The 26,545-nt window shown below is 43.7% G+C and overlaps 1 protein-coding gene across 1 annotated transcript in view; it reads right to left on the bottom strand.

The window, feature by feature from the left end:
- Positions 1-26,545, bottom strand: part of mdga2a (MAM domain containing glycosylphosphatidylinositol anchor 2a) — a 338,648-nt gene that overhangs the window by 68,608 nt on the left and 243,495 nt on the right. Inside the window, exons 11-12 of the mRNA XM_072449239.1 lie at positions 8,514-8,662; positions 5-182 (exon numbers count right to left, since the gene is read on the bottom strand). Of these exons, the coding sequence (XP_072305340.1) occupies positions 5-182; positions 8,514-8,662 (327 nt within the window). The remainder of the gene's footprint in view (positions 1-4; positions 183-8,513; positions 8,663-26,545) is intronic.

The raw sequence follows: 26,545 nt of genomic DNA, 5'->3' as shown, positions 1-26,545 counted from the left end.
TGACCGCTGTAGGTGACGATGCGTATGGTGGAGTCGCCCTCTCCGAAGCGTGTGATGGGGGTGAGCCGGACCTCGTAGGACTCTGGTTTGATCAGCTCCGTCAGGTTGTGTGTCATGAGCTCTCCTTTGTTGATTGGTCCGTCCACCGGGATCTCCTGCTCCCACCAGCGCTGGAGGCCCATCTGCAACGACAGGAACAGGCAAAGTGTTAGGGACTGAATGGTACTTTTACGATGTATGATGCAAACGGTCCCCCCCCCCCATCAGGATTAGCAGTACTCTGTTTACTGGCTGCAGAAGGAATTTCCATGTGGAAATAAGCAAAAGCTAGCACCAGCTTGCCACGATATGCTAATGTAAGCGAGCAGTTGTTTTACATGTGATATGACATAAGCAATGCTCAGAACGGAAGAGTCAGGCAATAATTTATAAACTTAGAACAGCATAGACCTCCAAATCGCTACCTACAACGCCACATATCTGGGGAATTGTGTGTTTTCCGACGCGCAGAAAGGACGAGCATGTAACAGGATTACTGAAATGAGCATGAATGAAGCTGAATACTACTTCAGGTATGTGTTTTTTATTCGGGTACAATATAACAACATGGTTAAAAGCGCAAAAAAGGGCAATTGAGCATCATAAATCACTTTTTTCTTGCACCTGGACCTTAGTTTAGGAAGTAAAGACTTTCAAAGCATTTAATTATTTCAACAATTCATTATAGCTGATAATAATTGACTACAACTTTACTGATAAAAATGTGATGAATCCATCCGTTTTCTGGTTAGCTCTAGAGCAAATCCTTTCAAAAGTCCACGATGAAAACAAGTCTATAAAGATGCTTCTATGCCAATGATCAAAGCAGCACATCTACTGACATCTAAAGAGAGCATGAACTCCATTTGCATCTCCTTCATCACAGCTATAGGATATTTCTCTAATCGCCCAATTAACCCCATCCATAAGCGCTTCATGACCTGCCAACACGGCTGTAGTTCTGATTCTCATTAGCCGCATCCAAAGCCATTTCTGCATCTGAACTCAAGCAAATTATAAACAAGCTGCTGGGATATGTCTTTATAATTGCTTCTGTACGGCTGCAGCGGGTTGTTCATGTGCTCTTTGCTAATATCGGCATCTCTGATCTACTACACCAGGTCTACGCCTGGACTACACCTGTACTACACCTGGACTACATCTGGACTACAGCTGGACTACACCATGACTACAGCTGGACTACACCTGGACTACATCTGGACTACATCTGGACTACAGCTGGACTACACCAGGACTACAGCTGGACTACATCTGGACTACACCAGGTCTACACCAGGACTACACCAGGTCTATGCCTGGACTACACCTGTACTACACCTGTACTACACCTGGACTACATCTGGACTACAGCTGGACTACACCAGGACTACACCAAGACTACAGCTGGACTACACCTGGACTACATCTGTACTACAGCTGGACTACATCAGGACTACAGCTGGACTACATCTGGACTACATCTGGACTACATCTGGACTACAGCTGGACTACACCAGGACTACACCTGGACTGAAGCTGGACTACACCAGGACAACACCTGGACTAAAGCTGGACTACAGCTGGACTACATCTGGACTAAACCTGGACAACACCCGGTCTAAACCAGGACTACACCAGGACTACATCTGGACTACACCAGGACTACATCTGGACTACACCTGGACTGCACCAGGTCTACACCAGGACTACACCAGGACTACACCAGGACTACATCTGGACTACACCAGGTCTACACCAGGACTACACCAGGTCTACATCAGAACTACACCAGGACAACACCAGGACTACACCAGAACTACACCTGGACAACATCTGGACAACACCAGGACTACACCAGGACTACATCTGGACTACACCAGGTCTACACCAGGACTACACCAGGTCTACACCAGAACTACACCAGGACAACACCAGGACAACACCAGGACTACACCAGAACTACACCTGGACAACATCTGGACAACACCATGACTACACCAGGACTACATCTGGACTACACCAGGTCTACACCAGGACTACACCAGGACTACACCTGGACTACATCTGGACTACAGCTGGACTACACCAGGACTACACCAAGACTACAGCTGGACTACACCTGGACTACATCTGGACTACATCTGGACTACAGCTGGACTACACCAGGACTACAGCTGGACTACACCTGGACTACATCTGGACTACAGCTGGACTACACCTGGACTACAGCTGGACTACAGCTGGACTACACCAGGTCTACACCAGGACTACACCAGGTCTACACCAGGACTACACCAGGACTACACCTGGACTGAAGCTGGACTACACCAGGACAACACCTGGACTAAAGCTGGACTACAGCTGGACTACATCTGGACTAAACCTGGACAACACCCGGTCTAAACCAGGACTACACCAGGACTACATCTGGACTACACCAGGACTACATCTGGACTACACCTGGACTGCACCAGGTCTACACCAGGACTACACCAGGACTACACCAGGACTACATCTGGACTACACCAGGTCTACACCAGGACTACACCAGGTCTACACCAGAACTACACCAGGACAACACCAGGACTACACCAGAACTACACCTGGACAACATCTGGACAACACCAGGACTACACCAGGACTACATCTGGACTACACCAGGTCTACACCAGGACTACACCAGAACTATACCAGGACAACACCAGGACAACACCAGGACTACACCAGAACTACACCTGGACAACATCTGGACAACACCATGACTACACCAGGACTACATCTGGACTACACCAGGTCTACACCAGGACTACACCAGGACTACACCAGGACTACACCTGGACTACATCTGGACTACAGCTGGACTACACCAGGACTACACCAAGACTACAGCTGGACTACACCTGGACTACATCAGGACTACATCTGGACTACAGCTGGACTACACCAGGACTACAGCTGGACTACACCTGGACTACATCTGGACTACATCTGGACTACAGCTGGACTACACCTGGACTACAGCTGGACTACAGCTGGACTACACCAGGTCTACACCAGGACTACACCAGGTCTACACCAGGACTACACCAGGACTACACCTGGACTGAAGCTGGACTACACCAGGACAACACCTGGACTAAAGCTGGACTACAGCTGGACTACATCTGGACTAAACCTGGACAACACCCGGTCTAAACCAGGACTACATCTGGACTACACCAGGACTACATCTGGACTACACCTGGACTGCACCAGGTCTACACCAGGACTACACCAGAACTACACCTGGACAACATCTGGACAACACCAGGACTACACCAGGACTACATCTGGACTACACCAGGTCTACACCAGGACTACACCAGGTCTACACCAGAACTACACCAGGACAACACCAGGACTACACCAGAACTACACCTGGACAACATCTGGACAACACCAGGACTACACCAGGACTACATCTGGACTACACCAGGTCTACACCAGGACTACACCAGGACTACACCAGGACTACACTTGGACTACACCTGGACTACACCTGGACTACATCTGGACAACACCAGGACTACATCTGGACTACATCTGGACTACAGTGCCCAGAGGGGAGGAGTCTATTGTACATGTTTTTAATGTTAGGGGAAACTGGAGCCTCTCGAGGAAACCTTCTTGCTATAAAGCGAGCGTGCTAACCGCTGTGCCACCGTGTCATTATGTGCTTGTCCTAATCCCATGTCTTTGGGGATGATGATCCCATGATGATCTCATCCTGTCTTAGATAAACCCCTGTCCATCCCTGTCTAGACTAGACTCTGGCTCTACAAACTTGAACTCTATCTTCAAACGCACATGTCAGTCCTGGACACATCTGAAGCATTTCTCCTTCAGGGTTCTCTTTTTCCACTGGGTTTTTTGTACTTTTTCCTTGCAGAGAAAGAGGGTCTGAGAACAGAGGACGCTCCGGGGATTCCTCTGAATGTTGGAGGCTAATCCACTGTTTGTTGGTTTAATCATGAGTTTTGTGAAGCGCTGTGAGGCTCGGGCCGTACAATAATGCATTGGATTAAATAATGACACCATTTACTGAAATCACTTGAGTTTATTACAGAGAACCATAAACCAGTTCATAAACTCCTACATTACCAGAATGTTAGATAGCCATCATTTGAGTGTTTCCTGTCTTGCACTGAATCACGTAGTATCCAACCATGTATTTGATATTGGTGGTTTGTTTATGATACTTCCCACACACCACAGACGGTACTGCATGTAACTTTATACCACCGTCTCTATTTTTCTTTTTTTTTTTTCTTTCGAATGTGTGCTTGTGGCAGATAATACATAAATAATGAAATAAGTGTTAAAATATTAATTTGAAAATAAAATAGCTTTTCAAATAGTTGGTATGTTGAAAATGACATACAACATGCTTTAAACATAAACCACAGTTTAATAGATTCTGATTCTGATTTGAAAAGCCTTTTCACATCGCGTTGCCAATACAAGAGTACGAGAGTCCATAGAAAGCAGATTTGTGTGCAACTGTTTTTCTTTCACATTTTCTGTCGACCTCGAGAAGACCACGACAGACATTGATTGCGAGTTTCCCCCCCAACACGAAATCCCCTGAAAATGAACCGTAACGACGGCCCGGTGTTGCTATTGTGAACCAACAGACGGGTTCTGTTTCAACCGGCTGAGCTGAGGGCAACAGGAGAGAAGACCAGAGCACTTTATCCTTGACAAAAGCTCCGACCTACGGCGTCTGCATCACAAATGATCCTGCTCCGGAATCCATTGGAAGAAGTCGAAACTCCCTTAATCCTTCCCCTAAAGCTAAGGACGCACTGCACGACTTTTACCCAGATTTTCGTATGACTTTCGGTCACGTTTGGTCACTCTCAGTCGCTCTTGGACGCAGTGGTTTCAGTCGCGTGCAGGAGGAGGAGGAGGCAGGAGGCAGGAGGAGGCAACAGGAGGAGGAGATGGGCTGAATAGTGGGGGATAGCAAAGTACGACAACGATACAAATTAAGTCATTAGCGCACGACCGGCTGATCTAACAATTGTGGGCTGCAGGTTTGGATCAGCGCCAGTGCAGGTAAATGGAGCTCTGAATCTGTGAGGACGGTGGGCTAATGCACTGGGTTGAAAAGATGAATAATAGGGATCAATCTATGTGATAAACAGTTGTATATAACGGATGTTTAGTTAGCAATGTTCTTGATAAAACACTCCTATTTTAAGGTGAACTGAAGCCACGTTTCTACTGGTTCACTTGGAGCAGATTGGTACGGTCTGAAAAGCATCGAAACGCAGGTACAAATAGAAGATAATCATTTACGCTCTCTCTTATCGACTCTATCTTGTGATAAACCGCGAAATGTGTAGTGATAACTTTATGTGTTGAGCCGCACGCTTAGCGAAACGAAGCTAGCGCATGTTAGCGTCAACCGTTTCCTGGTTATCGACGCACGCCGCTCGCGTCAGGACCCGACATATTATATTTCCAGTACAAATGCATGATTTAATAATTTAATTTGATTCAGGTTAGCGTGGTACCTATTTATACCAACCGATAAAACAAATGTAAAGTCCTAAACATTATGATTAAGCAGCCGTCACTGTCCACTGCCTGATCTTTGGATATTGATTATTTTAGCGCAGCTCGGAGACCCTATCGATACGTAACGGGGGCAGAAGAAGATTCAACCGGAACTAGCAACGCGGCGTGCAAAGAGCCCGCGGCTAAACACAAACTCGTTCACGTTGCTTATGATAAACGGTCAAACATCGTGACTTGGCGTGAGCGCGTAATTGCATTTACACACGTCCTCTTTCCTCGCCGTCTCTCCATTTTGTCATCGACGTAAAATATCGATTTGATTTTCCCGAGGTTTGAAACGGCACCTTTAAAGTGCTCCTGGGCTGATCAAAGCCTGGACATAAGTAACCGCGGTAACATTGAGAGGGACAGCTGATGTTGAGCACGTGCAATTAGCGTGGCCTTTATCGATCCACTGCACACGCCAAACAAATCACAATGCATGGCAACACTGTAAAAAAAAGAAATTGTTTACTTATTTGACAGTGTACTTGTGATTTTAATATATTTATAAAGTCTTATTTCAACCAATATTAACTGCAAATGGCGCAATCTTTTTCTCATTTAAAAGGCAATTTTCTTACTTTATACTAGCAGAAAATAGTCTTAAATGAGGAGGCAGAAAAAGGAGGAGGGGGGGAGAAGAAAGAGGGATAGAGTAGCTGAGAGTGGAGGGGAAGAGAGGGAGAAGAAAAGAGCGAGAGAGAAAGAAAGAAGAGAGGAGAAGTGAAGAAGAGGTGCAGAGGGAGAGACAGGAAGAGAAGAAAGAGGCATAAAGCAGCAGAGAGAGGAGTAGGAAGACAAAAGAGTGGAGGGGAGACAAAGACAGTGAGAAGAGAAGAAAAGGAGAAAGAGGGATGGAGAAGGTAAGACATGTGAGAGGGGTAGAAGTACAGATAGTGAGGAGGAAAAAAGAAACAGAGAAATTAGGGGAAGGAAGAGGGATTAAAGCATGAGAGAGAGAGAAGTGGGAAATATTGCAAGGGGAATAGAGCAGAAGAGGGAGAGAAAGCGGAGGGGGGAGAGGGAAGAGGGGAAGAAAGAGGGATAGTAAAGGAAACAGATGAGAAAGAGAAAGGAAGAACAAACAATATAAATAAAGAGAGAGAGGGAAAAATAAGGGGAGCGGAGAAAGAGGAATGGAACAGGTAAGGCATGGGAGGAAGAGCAAAAGATAAAAATAAAGTGTGAGAGAGAGAGAGAGAGAGAGAGAGAGAGAGAGAGAGAGAGAGAGAGAGAGAGAGAGAGAGAGAGAGAGAGAGAGAGAGAGAGAGAGGAGAGACAGAAAGGAGGAAGCGGGGCAGCAGGTAAGAAATAGAAGTAGAGAGAGTAGAGAGTGAAGAGGAAAAAAGAAAGAAAGAGAAAGGAAGAGGGATAGAGCATGAGAGAGAGAGAGAGAGAGAGAGAGAGAGAGAGAGAGAGAGAGAGAGAGAGAGAGAGAGAGAGAGAGAGAGAGAGAGAGAGAGAGAGAGAGAGAGAGAGAAAAAAAGGTGGTTTTGCTGCCAGCGTTTGTAACAAAAGCGAAACAAGAGCGGACACCAGCTTTGCCGCATATACAACCTCATTTATTACCAAACGGAGCGAGTGAGAGAGTGGACAGAAAAATCATTGCGCTACACAAACAAAAAAAAATACTTCTCAATATGTTTTCAAGCTCCAGTTCCCTGAGGAGGCAGCCGACATGAAATTATATTATTCATGGTGCGGCGCGAGTGTCTGTGCGGGCGAGCTAATTCTGAGCCGGGCACGGGTGGGCGAGCAGCAGCGTGCTAACACCAGGCGCTGTGAGGAGGGCCCAGTGCGGAGGGTCCAGTACACGGCGACATGTCATGCACAACGTACTGTTTGGGAGCCTTTGACCACCTTATGAAAACATTTTGTACAATAATAAAAAACAGAAATGTGTTTTATAGTCCATCAATTGTCACGTTTCTAAACTGCACATAAACTACGCTCACTGCAAACAGACACGTGCATATACTATTAGCACGAGGGCTTGTTAAAGTGCTACTAAATTGCTTTATTTTCATGCTTCTTGTCAGCAGAGGAGCTCTAACCCACTGCATTATCTTAAAGGACACATATAATGCAATTGTTATTGGCCTTTAAAAAATGCAATTTTTTCCTTTTCGTAGTCCACCCTAAGGAGATAGTTGATGATAATAAGTGTTGTGCAACACTATTATGATAGTTATAAAATATCACCCATATTGTGGACCCCGCTCACAAACCTGGCATATTACAGGTACAGAATACTGTCTGGAGGAGGGGCTGAAACAGGAAGCATGCTGCTGACTCATCCTGGTGAGTAGCCCCCTCCCGTCTGCTCATCCGAGGAGAAGGATAGAGACTGTTCTCTAGCTAAAGACGGCAGGAATCAATCATAAAAACATGATATGGCCCCTTTAAACATGCTCTTGAATACTTTTGCTTTAGCATTTCATGTTTTAGAACTCAACACAACATACAGAAAATACACAGTAAGTTGAAACAGTCTGTGTTGGATCGCCATCTACTGGTAACAGAAGGAATTTCTTTAGGGAACAAAAGCTAAAGCAACGTAGTCGTCATGACAACAAAGCAGGCAAATGCAATGAACGCAATTTAATGGAAAAAATGCTCAGAATGACTCTTGTGGTGATTTATGGACTTAAACAGAACAGGAGAACTCCCGATTTCCTGCATAATATGCGTCCGTTAAGTTCTGAAACATAAAATGACAAAGGCCAACAGCCTGGAGTAAATGTCAAACGCACCAATGAACAAAAGATTTTGTCAGACAGCTATAGGTTTTAACTAAAATATACATATAGGCTTTGCAGTAAATCCTGTAGAGACTCTGCTGGTTAGTGTGGTCGTAGAGCGTGCTGTACCTGTCGGATCCCCAGCCTGTACGCCACGATGCGGTCCACTGCGTTGGGGTTCATCTGCGTCCACTGCAGTTTGAAGCCGTAGACTCTGGGCCGGTTCTGCCACACGGGGCTGTAGGTGTCGTAGTAGAACTCTGGAGCGTACGCCTTTCCTGTGGCCAAGAGAAGACGAGCACAGGTAAGTCGACCAAACGTAAAACTGGGATCTTAAAAGTGGCACATTTGCTGGAAGAAAGGACGATATATTGATTGGAGAACATTTGCCATTGAGTGAGTGGATTTTTCTTATTCCAAGTGCAGTAACAACAGAAAAAGATCCATTCAAACGACACAACAAATACACTTTACAACAATTTACTGCGGAGTTTGCTCTAATTATGATGTTGTTTTGATGGGAATCCAAGGACAGCTCGGTCTTTGTTTGCGTTTCCGTGCCGCTAGCTTTACCTAACACACAATACAATCGCACTGTGTTGAGCGTCAATGTCTATTGCGCTCATAGCGACAAGAGCTTCACAACGACCACTAGGTGGGTTATTTCTACGGCAATAAGCAGAGCTACGCGGGATGCTGTGAGATCATGTCATGCACAGAAGGTCCCACAGCTCTCGGGCTCAAACGTTCAAGAACCTAGAAGAAGTTATTTCTTTGAGAGATGTTGTTTTTCAGACCAGAGTTGGCTTCTTACACCTGTGAGCTTCGACGGCTCGCTAGTAAACCTAAGGAAGTCAAGGCCGTGCGCGTGGTTTGAGTATAAAAAGATAAACGTCAATATCTGGAGAAGAAAAACTCACCAATGCAAAGGCTATGAAAGTACGGAGCGAGCGAGCGAAGCGTGCTCGATGGTTCTGCGTGTGGCGGATCCGAAAGCACAGCAACAATCGCTTTTGTGCTTCAAACGTTCCGCACTTTGTTCAAAGAAGTTACGGTTTCAGCTCAGAATATAGCTTTTTAAAAACTATGACAGCCTTCTATTGCTACGGCATAAAAAAGTCATCCTGCAGCAAGGCGCTCCTGTTTTCGAATCGAAGATTTTCTACCACTATTGTTACTACTACTACTACAGCAACAAATACAACTGCTACTATATTTACTACTACGACAATACAGTCTACTGCTAGTTCAATCGGAACAAACCAAAGATTGCGTTAGACATGTTCAATGAGTAATACGTTATTCTTTGACCTTTATATCGGCGCATGACCAGGAAGTACAGTATGTAAAGAAGAAAACGAGGACAAATTATGAAAATTTTAATTAATATTTTGGTGGTTTGCCGTTTGACTGGTCAGATTGTACGTTTTTTTGACCTTTTTATTACGGTAAATATATCTGTAATTACTGGACTGATTGACATGAAACAATAGTCAATTTCTTCCCTGTCAATTTACACAAAAACAAGTAATTATATTTTCACAATAGCTTCAGAAAGTCGTGCTGTAAGCTATATACCAGATTAATGTGGCAAGTTAATTTGGCATGACAAAAAACTCATGCCAAAACCTCAACTACAGCCCGTGCAGGAAAGTTTCCATTAAAAAAAACAAACATCTGCTGCTTGTTTTCAAATGACAAACAGAATAATGCATTTTAAACATTAGCTTTGCGCCAAAGTCCCACATCGGATAGCATCTCGAGTAATCTTTCCGCTCGCTGCCTCTCCATTACTACGCACACTCCGAACTGAGAAACGTGGAAATGTAAACTTCTAAGCGCTTCATTTGTTAACAATGTGTGGATTCTTTCAAGTCCAAAACAACCCGAAATTAGCATGACAAAGCTTCACGGTCTTTCTCATCTTCTCACTGTTTGGCGTGTGTGTGTGTGTGTGTGTCGACCCAGTTTTCTCGCAAGGATCATTAAAATTTCATCTGACGCTTTGTGTTAGCGGAGTCGTGTAGCGTGTCGAACTGGCAAAAGTCCATAACATATACTGTACTGACAGAGGGTATGTTAGCTTTAGCTCATGACAAATAAGTGCGCAGGAGAGGCTTTAAAGAGCCCCCTACAGGTCGGACGACTCACTGAACTAAAATGCAATTAGGATGAATATACTTTGGATTGTGCTAAACATTGTAAATCCCAGAAAAGCACATTTTTTAGGTTTATAATTTCACTTCCTGTTTGTGATTGATGACATCACACTAGGAAATTACCCAGCAAACACAGAGCAAAAATCCTCTAATGTTTGTTTTTTTTCGAATACAAATGTATATGACATATATATATGTCATATACATTTGAATCTGCTGTCATATTATGACAGCAGATTAATTTTGTTGAATTAATGTTTAGAGAGTCGGAAAAAGTAGTTTCTTTGTGTAAATTCTGCATAAACTTTGACTGGAATGAGTGTCCCTGGTGTGATGTCACTTCCTGTCATTTTCTGCAGATTTTAAACGTTTTCTCCACATACACCTGCTCGATTGATGTAAAACTATAATTTATACGTACAACAGGTATAAATGCAACAAATAAAGTCAAAAAGAAAAGAAGAAAAAAAAAAAAATTGTAAAAGCCTGTCGTGGGCCCTTTAAAGGTGCACTGTGTCACTTCCTCTGTGTGGGGTCTGTGTCCCCTCGCGGACATGCCGTTAGTTTAGTCTTTATTTAAAGGGACAATGTACAGAGACATTAAGCCTTTACACTTAGGGGCCTAGTTTTCCGAAAACGCCTAGAAAAATGAGGCCCAATTAAACTGAAGCTGTTCCAGAATCCTCAATCAATTGTCTGGATTCTTTGTGAACCTGAGACTGTAGTTTTGGACTCTAAAGTTTGTTTTACTCTAATTATAAGTAGAAACACGCTCTGCACAGAGGAAATCAGATTTAAAATTCTATCTAGATTTTTTTTGTTAAATATATGAGAGTGAAGCAGGTTTCTGGAGGATTGGCCGATTGACACTAAAATGAGCTTCTGTTTGGTTTTGAAAATTCTTTTAAAAGCTGAAGGTAAATTCACAAAAAATGGGTTTTAGGGACTTTTAATGGCGGAATCCATATACAAGTCCTATAAATGTTTCATTTTATTTTAGGATAATGTTTTATTTGTGGGTTCGGAGAACAAGCTGACCCTGATGCTTCCCAGAATGACTGATTTGACTGTAAATCTAAACTGGATTCTCTTCATTTACTGAACTGACCATCAGGAGCACCAGGAGTTTTCCCGGTGCATTTTTTGAACCGGTCACTGTCAGACTGTGCAACACAACACAGAATCGTGACATCACACTTCAGCGGCCCACTCTCAATCAGATCTATCTCCCTTTGCTCTAGGCCCATAGGCCGGCCCACCCACCGGCCCACCCACGTAATAATTCTGATCATGGTTTTAGCCAGTTGAAAAAATATGTTAATTTGCGCGCTGAGTAATCAAAGCGAGTTCTGGAGCCACGAGCGTCGTGTTGACATGATCTCAGCGAAGGAGCAAAAACCTATGCTCAAAAGTGACACAAAACACAGTGTTTGTGACAGACGGAGTGTTTAGGGGCCACTTTAGAGGGGAGAAGGGCCGTTTCTAACAAGAACAAACAGGATTTGTAAAGCACTTAAAACTCAACAGTGAAATAGTTCTAGCTTAGTTTTGTTTTAAAGTTGCAACAGCATTGGCTTTTATTGTAATTTAAACATATACATCCTTAGTCTGCATTCCAGTTATATGGAGATAAAACCTGGAACAGTCTCCCAGAGGTGGTGCGACGGGCCCCTACGCTGGTAGGGTTTAAATCCAGGCTAAAATAGGTTCTGTTCAGCTGCGAAGGCATTTTATCTGCAATTCATTCATTTTAATTACATTTTAAAGTCATTATTTGTGCTTTTATCCGTGTCTTGTTATTTAAATTGAATTGGGATTTTTAGGCCCGAGCCCCAGCAGGGCGGAGGGCCTATTGCTCCCGCAACGGCAGCGTTTCAACTGTTCGACCAAACATGCGGGCGCAGCCCGCAAGTTTGGTACCCCGTCGCCCCTGGCAAGTACAGTGAACTAGCCCATGCCGAAGGCATGGATCATGCATACTTACTCCTGCTATGACAGAAATAGTCAACAATGAGTGAATGGGCATAGCCCATTCACTCATTGTTGACAACAGCAGAGCGAAGCATTCCTGCATTCCTCCAAAAACCTCCAAAAACCCTCCTGGCATCGTCCTGTACGCGAGAGTCCATGCCGCAGGCATGTATCTGCTCAAAACAATGGAAGTCTATGGGAAGTAGGCGGGGCATCCCGACGGAATAGGGAGTGACGAGCGCGTAAGCGCTCATAATGATGATTCCACCCCATGGCGGCATCGAGAAGGCTTAGAGCTTTCAAACGATGTATCATTTGTTGTTATAGTGGAAACGGCTATATTGTTTTTGCAAAAAATATCATTAGGCCCGAGCGCCACAAGCTGGCGAGAGGCCTATTAGTCTCGTAAGGCCGTGCAAAGCACGGCTGCGATAGTGCGCACAAAATCGAGCGCGAAGCGCTCGCCCACTTCCAAACACTCACTAACGCACTCTTTCACTCACGCACATGCATACTAATTAGTAGTAGGAAAATTCGCACGGCCTTACGAGATTAATAGGCCTCTCGCCAGGTTGTGGCGCTCAGGCCTAAAACTAATAATATTTTTAGCAAAAACAATATAGCCGTTTCCACTATAACAACAAATTATACATCGTTTGAAAGCTCTAAGCCTTCCCCATGCCGCCATGGGGTGGAATCATCATTACGAGCGCTTACGCGCTCGTCACTCCCCATCCCGTCGGGGTGCCCCACCCACTCCCCATAGACTTCCATTGATTTGAGCAGATACAAGCATGGCCCATGCCTGCGGCATGGACTCTCGCGTACGGGACGATGCCAGGAGGGTTTTTTGAGGAATGCAGCGCTTCGCGCTGCTGTTGTCAACAATGAGTGAATGGGCTGCGCCTATTCACTCATTGTTGACTATTTCTGTCATAGCAGGAGTAGGTATGCATGATGGGCTAGTTCACTGTACTTGCCAGGGGCGACGGGGTACCAAACATGCGGGTACCCAGGGACCAACCCCCCTATTTTTTACCCAGTGAACATTGACGAAAAGTCACAAAAATTTGCACACCTCTAAAAATTGTGCCTCTCTAAATTCTGGCTATTTCCCTTTTCTAAAATAAAAAAAATTGGCGCGTCAGCGCCCCCAAATGTACCAAAAATGCATTGAGAGATAGGAAATGACCCCAAAAAAATCTGATCGTAGAATCATGAAATTTGGCGCAGAGGTAGATGGTGACAAGAGAAGTAAAAAATATTATTACGGCAACGCCGTCCGCCCAACCAAATGTCGGCCATATTGGTTCAAAAATGGCTAATCATGACTCGGGAGTTTTTCCAAATGTCCTACTTTTACAAACTCCTCCCAGGGCGTTGGCTCTAAAAAACTGAAATTTGGTGAAAATGCTACTGAGGAGTGGGACATCAAAAGTTATTCAAATTACATTGATACCTGTCACGGTCTCTGTGCGGCGAAGCCGCAAACTGTAGCTAGAATTTCAGAAATCTCCCAAATTTAACATTTCTGCCGTTTGCGCAGATAAAGTCCGAATTGCGTCAAATTAGAATCAGTTGTTAAACTCTTTGCCCTAAACCTACTTGAAGTGAAATAAATTAATTTGGCGCCACAGCGCCCCCTACAGATTTCATATGGAGGTTAAATGTTTCGTTTTGCGAAATTATATGAAATTTTACACACAACTCAATTTTGGCATCCCCATCAAAAAAGTCAAGGAGACCCATGTCATAATTGTTACGGCTTTGCCGTAGCGATGACCAAAACCTCCCATGTTATTCCAATGGGGAAATCGCCAGAACATGTTTACACTTTAGACTTTCATGAACTCCTCTTAGGGCGTTCGCCCTATTAACCTGAAATTTGGTGAGACTCATCTTCAGGACCATCAAAAGTTATCCACATTTTTATTCAAAGAGTCACGGTGTCTGTGCGGCAAAGCCGCACATTTTGCCAAGAATTCAAAATAAAATTGCTTTTTGATGGTAAAACAAAGGGGAGAAGATGTGACAGCGTCACAGATTCAGCAGTAGGCGTACTAAAAGGACAATTGGGGCGCGTTAGCGCCCCCTCCTCTTGCGGCGTGGCGGCGGCGTGGCGAGGGCCGATCATTGCCGCTTGCGGCTATATTTTTAGGCCCGAGCGCCACAAGCTGGCGAGAGGCCTATTAGTCTCGCACGGCTGCACTTTACATTGGGATTACGTCGTCATCCCCATATAAAGCACTCATTTGCGCTAAGTAGCTAACGAATACGTTCCCCATCTCTTGCATGTTCCGTGCATATAAGCATGTAATGCAAAAATTGAACATTATTACTGTATAGAGGGCCAAAAACACAAAGTGGGCGGAGCCCACTCAAAATTAACGAAAGTACCTGTCAAAAACACAAAGTGGGCGGAGCCCACTCAAAATTAACGAAAGTACCTGTCAGTGACCAGGGACCCACACCATGAGGTAGGAAAGCGCGAGCGCTTTCCGAAAATGTATAGTTTATGATATTTGAAAAATGGGAAACATTGTTTTCGCATCGGAATATTATTAGGCCCGAGCCCCAGCAGGGCGGAGGGCCTATTGCTCCCGCAACGCTGCCAAAGGCAGCGTTGCAACTGTCTGACCAAACATGCGGGCACAGCCCGCATGTTTGGTACCCCGTCGCCCCTGGCCAGTACAGTGAACTAGCCCATGCCGAAGGCATGGATCATGCATACTTACTCCTGCTATGACAGAAATAGTCAACAATTAGTGAATGGGCGTAGCCCATTCACTAATTGTTGACAACAGCAGCGCGAAGCGCTGCATTCCTCCAAAAACCCTCCTGGCATCGTCCCGTACGCGAGAATCCATGCCGCAGGCATGGGCCATGCTTGTATCTGCTCAAATCAATGGAAGTCTATGGGGAGTGGGCGGGGCATCCCGACGGAATAGGGAGTGACGAGCGCGTAAGCGCTCGTAATGATGATTCCACCCCATGGCGGCATCGGGAAGGCTTAGAGCTTTCAAACGATGTATAATTTGTTGTTATAGTGGAAACGGCTATATTGTTTTTGCTAAAAATATTATTTTTTTTTTTTTTTTGTTCTTCATCTGCGCTTTGAGCTCTAATTTGACCCCCTGAACGTGCTCAAAAACTCACCAAACTTTGCCCAAAATTCAGAATCGGCGAAAAATTTTGTTTTTTCTGGACCATTTTTTTTTTCGTCAAAAAATGGCGCGACAGCGCCACCGACAAAAGTCAAAATACATTGCCCCTATGGGAGACGCCCCGAGGTCAACTTTGTCGTAGAGCTACGAAATTTGGAACACGCATTCCTCTCGTGAGGACAAAAAACAAATATTATTGTGGCCACGCCCCCAGACTTACCCTATGCCCGCCATCTTCCTTTGAAAATGAAAACACGCTGAGTTAGCCATTTTGTTTACGTCAAACTTTGACGAACTCCTCCTAGGGCGTTTTGCCCACCGACTTCAAAATTGGTTTACGTCCTCTAGACAAGTGGGGCATCTAAAGTTATCCAAATTTTTGGGATACCTTTTACGGTCTGTGTGCGGCGCAGCCGCAAAGTTGGACAACATATTTTGAGATATTGCAATTCTAAAAATTGCTCCCATTTGATCAAAACGAGTCCGATTAGGACCAAATTTAAATCAGTTGTTAAACTTTTAAGTTTGGACCAGTTTAGGATGACAAAATTGAAATGGGCGCGATAGCGCCCCCTACAGAGTTGCCTTTGAGTGAACATTGATGGACAAAAACTGGTTTTACACAAATGTTCCAAACTTTGCCCAAAATTCTATTTTGGGGTCCCGAGCAAAAGGCCAATCAAACTTATGCCTTAATTTTTACGGCGTAGCCGTAGCCATGACGGAAACCTCCCATGTTATCCCTATGGGAAAATCGCTAAATCTCTCAAATATCCACATTTTTCTGTTTCACACTTTAACGAACTCCTCCTAGGGCGTTTTGCCCACCGACCTCAAAATCGGTGTACGTCCCCTAGACAAGTGGGGCATCTAAAGTTATCCAAATTTTAAGGATAACTTTTACGGTCTCTGTGCGACGGAGCCGCAAACGTTTCCCTGAATTCTGACTATTTGGCCTTCAGAGTGGCCTATAAACAATAGAGTTTTTCCAAATTACATGATATTTTGCACAACATTCTAATTTGCCATCCTGATCATAAAAGTATGAGAGCCAAAGTCATATTTTGTACGGCGTAACCGTAATGATGACAGAAACATCCCATGTTATCCTTATGGGAAAATCGAGAAATTGCTCAAATCACCACATTTTTACGCTTCACACTTTAACAAACTCCTCCTAGGGTGATTGCCCGATCAAGCTCATATTTGGGGAAAATCATCTACACAAGCGGGGCATCAAAAATTATCCATATTTTGATTTTAAGTACTAGGGTCTCTGCCGTGGAGCTGCAAATATACTGTCACAAATGGGAAAACGCCAAATCCTTGAAATGTTCACATTTATGCTTCACACTTTAATGAACTCCTCTGTGGGCAATAGCCCAATCAAACTTTACTTTGGGAAATATCATTTACACAAGCGGGGCATCAAAAGTTATCCATATTTATATTCTAAGTGCTACTGTCTCTGTGCGGCGGAGCAGCAAATTTGACTGACACTTGTGTTCATTTGCACTGGACTGGCCATGTCCAATGTGTCGCCGTCTGTCAAGTTCTTTTTTAATTCAACACACAATAAGGGCCCCATCTTTATCAAGTCGAAAGCGCAGAGTCGGAAGGCCGGCGGCCCGCGAGGGCCGTTGGATGCCGCTTGCGGCTTTAATTCTTTCTTCTTCTTTCTTTCTTCTCGGGACCAACCCCCCTATTTTTCACCCAGTGAACATTGACGAAAAGTCACAAAAATTTGCACACCTCTAAAAATCGTGCCTCTCTACATTCTGGCTATTTCCCTTTTCTAAAATAAAAAAAATTGGCGCGTCAGCGCCCCCAAATGTACCAAAAATGCATTGAGAAATGGGAAATGACCCCAAAAAAATCTGATCGTAGAATCATGAAATTTGGCGCAGAGGTAGATGGTGACAAGAGAAGTAAAAAATAGTATAACGGCAACGCCGTCCGCCCAACCAAATGTCGGCCATATTGCTTCAAAAATGGCTAAACATGACTTCGGAGTTTTTCCAAACGTCGTAATTTTACGAACTCCTCCCAGGGCGTTGGCCCTAAAAAGCTGAAATTTGGTGAAAATGCTACTGAGGAGTGGGACATCAAAAGTTATCCAAATTACATTGATACCTCTCACGGTCTCTGTGCGGCGAAGCCGCAAACTGTAGCTAGAATTTCAGAAATCTCCCATATTTAAAATTTCTGCCGTTTGCGCAGATAAAGTCCGAATTGCGTCAAATTAGAATCAGTTGTTAAACTCTTTGCCCTAAACCTACTTGAAGTGAAATAAATTCATTTGGCGCCACAGCGCCCCCTACAGATTTTATATGGAGGTTAAATGTTTAGTTTTGCAAAATTATATGAAAATTGACACACAACTCAATTTTAGTATCCCCATCAAAAAAGTCAATGAGACCCATGTCATAATTGTTATGGCGTTGCCGTAACGATGACCGAAACCTTTCATGTTATTCCAATGGGGAAATCGCCAGAACATGTTTACACTTTAGACTTTCACAAACTCCTCCCAGGGCATCAGCCCTGTTAACCTGAAATTTGGTGAGACTCATCTTCAGGACCATCAAAAGTTATCCACATTTTCATTCAAAGAGTCACGGTGTCTGTGCGGCAAAGCCGCACATTTTGCCAAGAATTCAAAATAAAATAGCTTTTTGATGGTAAAACAAAGGGGAGAAGATGTGACAGCGTCACAGATTCAGCAGTAGGCGTAATAAAAGGACAATTGGGGCGCGTTAGCGCCCCCTCCTCTTGCGGCGTGGCGGCGGCGTGGCGAGGGCCGATCATTGCCGCTTGCGGCTATATTTAGGCCCGAGCCCCAGCAGGGCGGAGGGCCTATTGCTCCCGCAACGCTGCCTTCGGCAGCGTTGCAACTGTCTGACCAAACATGCGGGCGCAGCCCGCATGTTTGGTACCCCGTCGCCCCTGGCAAGTACAGTGAACTAGCCCATGCCGAAGGCATGGATCATGCATACTTACTCCTGCTATGACAGAAATAGTCAACAATGAGTGAATGGGCGTAGCCCATTCACTCATTGTTGACAACAGCAGCGCGAAGCGCTGCATTCCTCAAAAAACCCTCCTGGCATCGTCCCGTACGCGAGAATCCATGCCGCAGGCATGGGCCATGCTTGTATCTGCTCAAATCAATGGAAGTCTATGGGGAGTGGGCGGAGCATCCCGACGGAATAGGGAGTGACGAGCGCGTAAGCGCTCGTAATGATGATTCCACCCCATGGCGGCATCGGGAAGGCTTAGAGCTTTCAAACAATGTATAATTTGTTGTTATAGTGGAAACGGCTATATTGTTTTTGCTAAAAATATCATTATTTTTATTATTATTTTTCTTGTTCTTCTTCAGCGCTTTGATCTCTAATTTGACCCCCTGAACATGCTCAAAAACTCACCAAACTTTGCCCAAAATTCAGAATCAGCGAAAAATTTTATTTTTTCTGGGCCATTTTTTTTTTCGTTAAAAAATGGCGCGACAGCGCCACCGACAAAAGTCAAAATACATTGCGCCTATGGGAGATGCCCCGAGGTCAACTTTGTCGTAGAGCTACGAAATTCGGAACACGCATTCCTCTTGTGAGGACAAAAAACAAATATTATTGTGGCCACGCCCCCAGACTTACCCTATGGCCGCCATCTTCCTTTGAAAATGAAAACACGCTGTGTTAGCCATTTTGTTCACGTCAAACTTTGACGAACTCCTCCTAGGGCGTTTTGCCCACCGACTTCAAAATCGGCAGACGTCCTCTGGACAAGTGTGGCATCTAAAGTTATCCAATTTTTTGAGATACCTTTTACGGTCTGTGTGCGGCGCAGCCGCAAAGTTGGACAACTTATTTTGGGATATTGCAGATCTAAAAATTGTTCCCATTTGATCAAAACAAGTCCGATTAGGACCAAATTTGAATCAGTTGTTCAACTTTCTAGTTTGGACCAGTTTATGATGACAAAATTGAAATGGGCGCGATAGCGCCCCCTACAGAGTGACCTTTAAATCAACATTGAAGGTCAAAAATTAGTTTTACCAAAATTTTCTAAACTTTACTCAAAATTCTATTTTGGCGTCGCAATCAAAAAAGCCAATCAGACAAATGCCTTAATTTTTACGGCGTAGTCGTAGCGATGACATAAACCTCCGCAGTCTGTATAGACTAAACTTCGACAGAATTGGTGGAGGATGCGGGCATCTCATCGTGCTTGGAAAGGAAACATCTGAATTTTGCTCTAAACGATTCCCTTCTGGATGTCGGCTGACGACGCATAGCGTCCAGTAACGGTTCAGCTGGGAATGATGGGAGAACAAGGACCGAGCCGAAAGAGAGACAAAGAGGAGTGGATTGCCAGTTTATTTTTTACTTACAATTGTGACTGGAACATTCAACAAAAGTAAGGCAGAAACCTCTTGTATTTATTACGAAAATCTGCACATTGAAAATGCTAAATTTACCAAAACTTGACCTAAATTTTCCACATTGCATACAAGTATGAATTTAGTGAATGTTAGCTCATTAGTTTAGACAATCAGTTGGACTGATTTAAAGAGGAGTTGGACTCCAAAACACGTTGGACGTGTAAAAGTACGTACAATCAGTTGGACTGATTTAAAAGGGAGTTGGACTCCGGAAAAAATAAATAAAAATAAAACGTGGGACGTGTAGGTAACTAAAGGGAACTAAGAAAGCTATTACTTGGCTTAAAGCATTCTACTGACAAGATTAACTACCCTCTGTGGCTAGGTGGAATTTTTATTTATTTAGTTAATTTTATTTTTTCAAGTTTGTATTCTATTTACATTTTAAATTGTATTATTTTTTTTATTAGATGATTTTTTTTTATTTGATTTTTTATTTTAAATCTTTAATTTCAAATTTAAATATCATTTTTTTTTCCTAAAACGTATTTCATTTCATTATTATTCTTATAATTATTGTTCGAATTATAATAATAATAGTTATTATTATTAGTTTTATTGTTTTGTTTGTTTTTGAAATACCACTGACTGCCACACTTTTTTTTATTATCAAATAATAATAATAATCAAAAATTTTAAATTAAGATACAGATAAATTAAATAAAATGGACCTTATTCCATTCAAAATGAATAACTTTTTGAAGGATCTGGAAAACACAATCCGCGCAAATGAACAAAACCCAAAGGAAGCAAAAAAGCAAACAACACAAATGAAGAACCTCTTCCAAAAATATGCAGAGAAAAGATTGATTAATCACGGTGATGAAGCAGTGGCTCCCACAGAACAACAATGGAATTGTATTCATGAATATCATCAATCTAAGGTCCTGCATTACAAAACACATCAGATTTGGACAGTGAAAGGAAAAACTGTTGACAAAAAGAAACTGAAAGAACATGAAGAAAAATTATCATTTTCAGTGAAACTACATAAAATGGCAAAAGACATTTTAATCAGAAGAGAGAGACTTTTTTTGGCCAATATTCAGGTGAAACCAGAAGAGCATCAAACAATCAGAAAAAACAAAATTAAACAGAAAAACAGAGCCGATAAGCGCATTCCTTTTGGAGCGAATAACAAAGATGAAGGCTCTAGAACAGAGGAAGAGAGCGAGCAGACTGGGGTACAAGGTCGACGTCACAGCTATAGCGCCCCCCCACCTCTGGCCAAAGGAGAACTGCAGTGCCCCTCCTCTGAAAACAAACATCATAGCGCATATGCACAACTGGCGAAAGAACTGAAGAAAATTATGACAGACACGGAACAAGAAAAAACAGTTCCCCACACTTCTACTCCAGCGGCTCCTCCCCTGCAGTGCTCATCCATGGATTCATCTATGATAAAAGATGCAATCAGAACCATACCACTGCTGCCAACGAAACATGCTGTAGTCTCGGGTACTCTGACTATGGTCCCGTCAGAACCCACTCAAGAACAAAGACAGATGCAGGATTTGAAGGAACAGGTGTTGGCTTTGACAACATTGGTTTCCAGCCAAAATCACATCTCCAAATTCATACTCGAGCAAACAGTGGCTCAAAAAGAACAACTTGCCACCAATGCATGGTCCCCACCTGGGTTGGCTTCGGACACAGATGAAGAAAGAAGATTACAACGACTACTGAAAGAAAAGGAACGGGAAGTGGCGGCTGAGCTACGCAGGAAACAAAAAGAAAAAAAACTTGGACGAAAGGGGGAACCAGTCACAGTCCTAGGAACTGGGCTAATAGAAGCTGAAAGTAAGAAGCAAGTACAGCAGAAACTCCACATTCAAAGAGGAGTGGAACAACAGAAGAAAACGGGTTCAGACCCATTTGTGTCAACACCAAATCAATATGTGGTGGGAGCATTCACAGGAATGGTGGATGAGCATGGATACGACAACGCTATCTTGAGTGGAGAACTTCACCCACTCCCCGTCCACAAGGGTCCCAAGGAGGAAGAGGATGAATTTTCTAGCAATGAAGAGGCTCCTCCACTTATTGCACCTCTTCGAATGACTGCAAGTAACCAAGAAGTGTACCAACCATTCGCACTGAAAGATCTAGAAGGGCTGATGTTAAAACTGCCCGAACTGACACAAGGTGCGCCGGCCTTCCTCAGAGCATTGACCACGAATACTGCAGGAGAAACACTTTGCTGGGGAGATGTATCTGCAATTCTTATAAGAGCAACAGATGAGAACACGGCGGCCAGGATCCGTTCTGAAATATCCAAACAGATTCATGCTTCAGTTAGAGCATCCACATCATTTGCCACCATAAAGCCTCAGTTAACTCAGGTACTTAAAGGAATGTATCCCACCTGCCTTCCTGACGCACTGTTGGCTCTGGAAATGAAAAATGTTGAAGACTACTTTACATATAAGCAAAGAGCTAAAGCACAGTTCCATGATGCAACTGGAGAGCCCATACAACCTGGTACTGGCAACACTATCATGTTCTTTTCTACTCTGGTGAAAGGACTACCCAAATGTGTCCAGGATCATTTGGCTGACGTTGTTGGTCTTTACTCAAAGACAGAAAAAGAGTTTGATGCCAACTGCCAACATCACGTTGCTAAGTACCTGAAGGGAAAAAAAGGACGGAATGAGGATATGGAAAAAATGAAAATGGCAAAGATCAAATTACAACTCAAAAAGCTCCAAGAAGAGGTGAATGATAAAAAGAAGGAAAATAAGTCTGCCAAGGTAATGGCTGTGGCAACAGAAGATAATCCAGTGTCAGACAGTGCCCAACAGATTGCTATGGCGGTTAAAATGGTCATGGGACAAGTACAACCCATTATGGCACAACCACAGGCCGTCCCATCCGCCACAGGACCAATGAACAACACACCTGCTTCAGAAATCATCTAAAATCAAGGACGTGAACGTAATTCATTCTCTCATGGAAGAGGACGTGGGGCAGGAGCTGGAAGAGGACAAAACAGGTTCAGCGTGACTCCTGATCGGTGCTTAAACTGCTTTGGAACTGGACATTGGGCTCAAGACTGCCCCCAAGGGCAAACACAAAGAGGTCAACACCAAATGGCCCCAAACCAACCTGGCCAATTTCAAAGACGGCAAAGGATGAATATAAGTCAACCCATGTCAAGCCAGAATCATCTACCACCACCCTTGCCCCTTGTGGTCTCCCTGGTTATACCAGATCTTTGGGCCTTGGGGTGGCACTGTTTCTGTTTTTCACCATTATTGTTATTGCCTGTGTATTGATTATGATTGGATGCTATGCTGTCTTAGATCACTTATAGAACGCTTGATTGCATCTGCTCTTACTGGACAACCCGCTTATCTTTTGACCCTGATTACATACGCTATTACTCTGCCAAACACGAATCTAACTCTGATAGTGACAAGACTCCTAGACTTTTTCCAGAATCTGATTACTACATCCCACCATGTGTTTACACTAACTGGGGATGCTCCTTGTCTCACACCGTTTTATGTCCATGATGGGTTATGTTTAATAAATGTTTTCTTTTATTGAGTTGCGATATTATACAATGATTTAATATGATTTTTAAACAGTTAGTATGTTTTTGGGGGGTTTACGTTCTATTATTTTATGAGGTTGCGTCTGGCGCCTCTTGAGTGTGATCACATGTGGATGTGATCAAAAGGGGGAATTGTGGATATTGATCAAATTATTGTCATGGCTGTGTCCTATTTATCATGAGTCAAGACGATCTTGCTGCATATGGGTCACAATGAACTATTCTGTGTATTTTAACTATTCTGTGTATTTTCTAATCATCTGTGGACTAGTCTAAACAATCTTAAAGCGGACGTCATAGCGAAGGTCAGGCCATGTTTATCAGACCCAAGCAACAGCGATATAAAACACAGCTAATTCTTGTGACGGGTCGAATCTCAGCTGCAAGACGAGCAACATGCTGCTGTTTTGACCGTTTTTCCCTGTTTTCATCAAATAAAGAACTTGAGAACGATCTTCGCCTCTCGCAGTCTGTATAGACTAAACTTCGACAGTATACTGTCACCTGTGTGTAGTGCAAAGGAACCATCAATCATCTAAACCTGTGTCTCTCAAACTGTTGTGCGTGGACACTAGGGATGTCAAGATTATTCGGTTAATCAATAATCGTGAGTGTTCACAACATAATCATAATAATCGTGACTAATTTAGAAGCAAGAGTTTGTTTTAATTCAATATCCTGCTTCCGAAGAGTGCACACGCTTTTTTGCTTGCTCCGCTTGCTATCGCTGCTTTCCTTATTTATTTTGCTTTTTAATCAGTTTTTGTCTTCCAAACATTTTTGCTTTAGACTTTTTCAAGTAAACCAAGGATTTTAAGAACATTTTTCCAGTTTTAACGACATATCTGACGCCAGCGACATGTCCAGGAGAAGAAGGGAGAAAGACTGTGAATGCTGTCGGAAATATCAACAAGAAATTAATGAGCTGAAAACACGGATATTTGTTTTGGAATCTGAAAAAGTTCTTCACGATACCATTCCTGTGTCAACCGACGGTAAGAAGAGCACACTTTTTACAAGAAAAACTGCTACTTTCAACCTAAACCGCAGTGACTTGGGTCGTTTCCAAAACTGTCTAAAAACCAGAAAGACCAGGCTGTTTCTTGGAACAAACTTGGAGCAAAGCCTAAACGATACAAAGATAACGCGAAGTCACCTAAAATACAGCTCACCAACAGATTTTTACCACTTTCAGAGATGGAATTAAATGAAAAAAGGAAAGATGACGAGGCCAAAATACAGCGAGGAGGATCTGTGCCAGCAGCCAAGGTCACGCAGATTGTTTTAGTTGGACGGCGCGATAAGTCACGTGACGCATGAAAAGATAAACACACATTCTTTTCCAAGCGCCACTGTTTCTGAGATAACGTCACTCCTTCCAAATATTATGGCTAAGCATGGAGGAGCTAAACAGCTGATTGTGCACGTGGGTGCAGTGGACATGCGGCGGGAACAGACTGAAGTTTTGAAAAAAGACTTCTTGAAGTTATTCGACGTGCTTGATAAAATGGAAATCAAAACATTCATAAGTGGACCTCTTCCAAACATCGACAGGAGGATAAACAAGTTTAGCCGGCTTCTTCAGCTGAACACATGGCTGTCCAAAGAGTGTTCCCCGAGAGGACTACACTATATTGAGAACTTCTATCTATTCTGGAAACGAGAGGACCTGTTTAAGAGAAATGGCCCCCACCTATGCAGAGGTGGAGTGAGGGTGCTGACAGAGAACCTGCTCCACGCTCTGAGGCATTGGACTGGGCCTGGACAGGGTCCTGAGCAGATAGTTAGAGAAGAGAGGAATGAGAGAAGAATTCCTGCTCCATCAGCCAGAGACCGAGCCAATGTTTCAACATCAAAAGCACCACAACCTCAGCCTCCACCAAAGGATTCATCAGCAGCTGCTCCACCACCACCAGCAAAGGATTCAGCTCCAGCTGCTCCACATTCACCTCCACCGCCTCCAGCAAAGGAACAATCTTCAAAGGCCTTGGACCCATCTGTGACAAGCCCAACAACATCCCTGTCATCGCCCCTGCCTTCACACCAGCCCTGGGTTCCCCCTGCAACATCTACTCCCACTAAAGATTCATCATTCTCCTTCTCATCTCCACTCTCACCCATGGGCCTTCCCAGCCATTTTGAAAGTCTGATCAAATCAGGCATTAAGATGGCTCCACTCACGCCCAATATAGCAAGGGCTATGTCAGTACCGACTACACCAACAAAAGCCCCACCACCCATCCCCCCTCGCCTCTCACCTGGTCCCAAACTCTCCTTGGCTACAAAAGCCCCACCACCCATCCAACCTCGCCTTTCACCTGGTATCTCCCATAGCTAGGATGCACTGGGTCTCAGCGTTGCCGGGACTTATTGTCACATTAAAAATCAAACAAACCCGGGGCCCTATGTAAAAAGAGCCCCCCCTAGTGCTATTTCTGTAGTCACATCATCACAGAGATGGAAAAACAAAATGCGAGTCAGGCCCAATCTGAGAAATGTGATTCATATTCCCTGTGAAAAGATAAAGCCCAGTCTCACTGAAACTAGACTGAAACTTGCTGTGCTAAATGTCAGATCCTTATGTAACAAATCTCTCTTAATTAATAATTTTATTTCTTCTTATAATCTTGATTTTATGTTTTTAACTGAAACATGGCTTGACAAAAACACAGGAAATGTAGTTCTGATAGAATCTGCTCCACCCAACTTTAAGTTTGAATCTGAAACACGAGAAAACAAAAAAAGGGGGTGGAGTCTGTGCTGTCTTTAGAGATGAAATAATTACCCGCAGGTTGTCTTTTGGGGTGTTTTCATCATTTGAGTATGTATCCTTTAAAATGGAGCTAAAACGGTCTCCATCCATTCTC

The sequence above is a fragment of the Eucyclogobius newberryi genome, unplaced genomic scaffold, assembly GCF_026437365.1.
Source record: "Eucyclogobius newberryi isolate DKJ021-1_F unplaced genomic scaffold, fEucNew1.0.hap1 SCAF_1, whole genome shotgun sequence".
Classification (NCBI taxonomy): domain Eukaryota; kingdom Metazoa; phylum Chordata; class Actinopteri; order Gobiiformes; family Gobiidae; genus Eucyclogobius; species Eucyclogobius newberryi.
The sequence above is the reverse complement of the archived record's forward strand: the minus strand, read 5'-3'. Positions and strand labels throughout refer to the sequence as shown.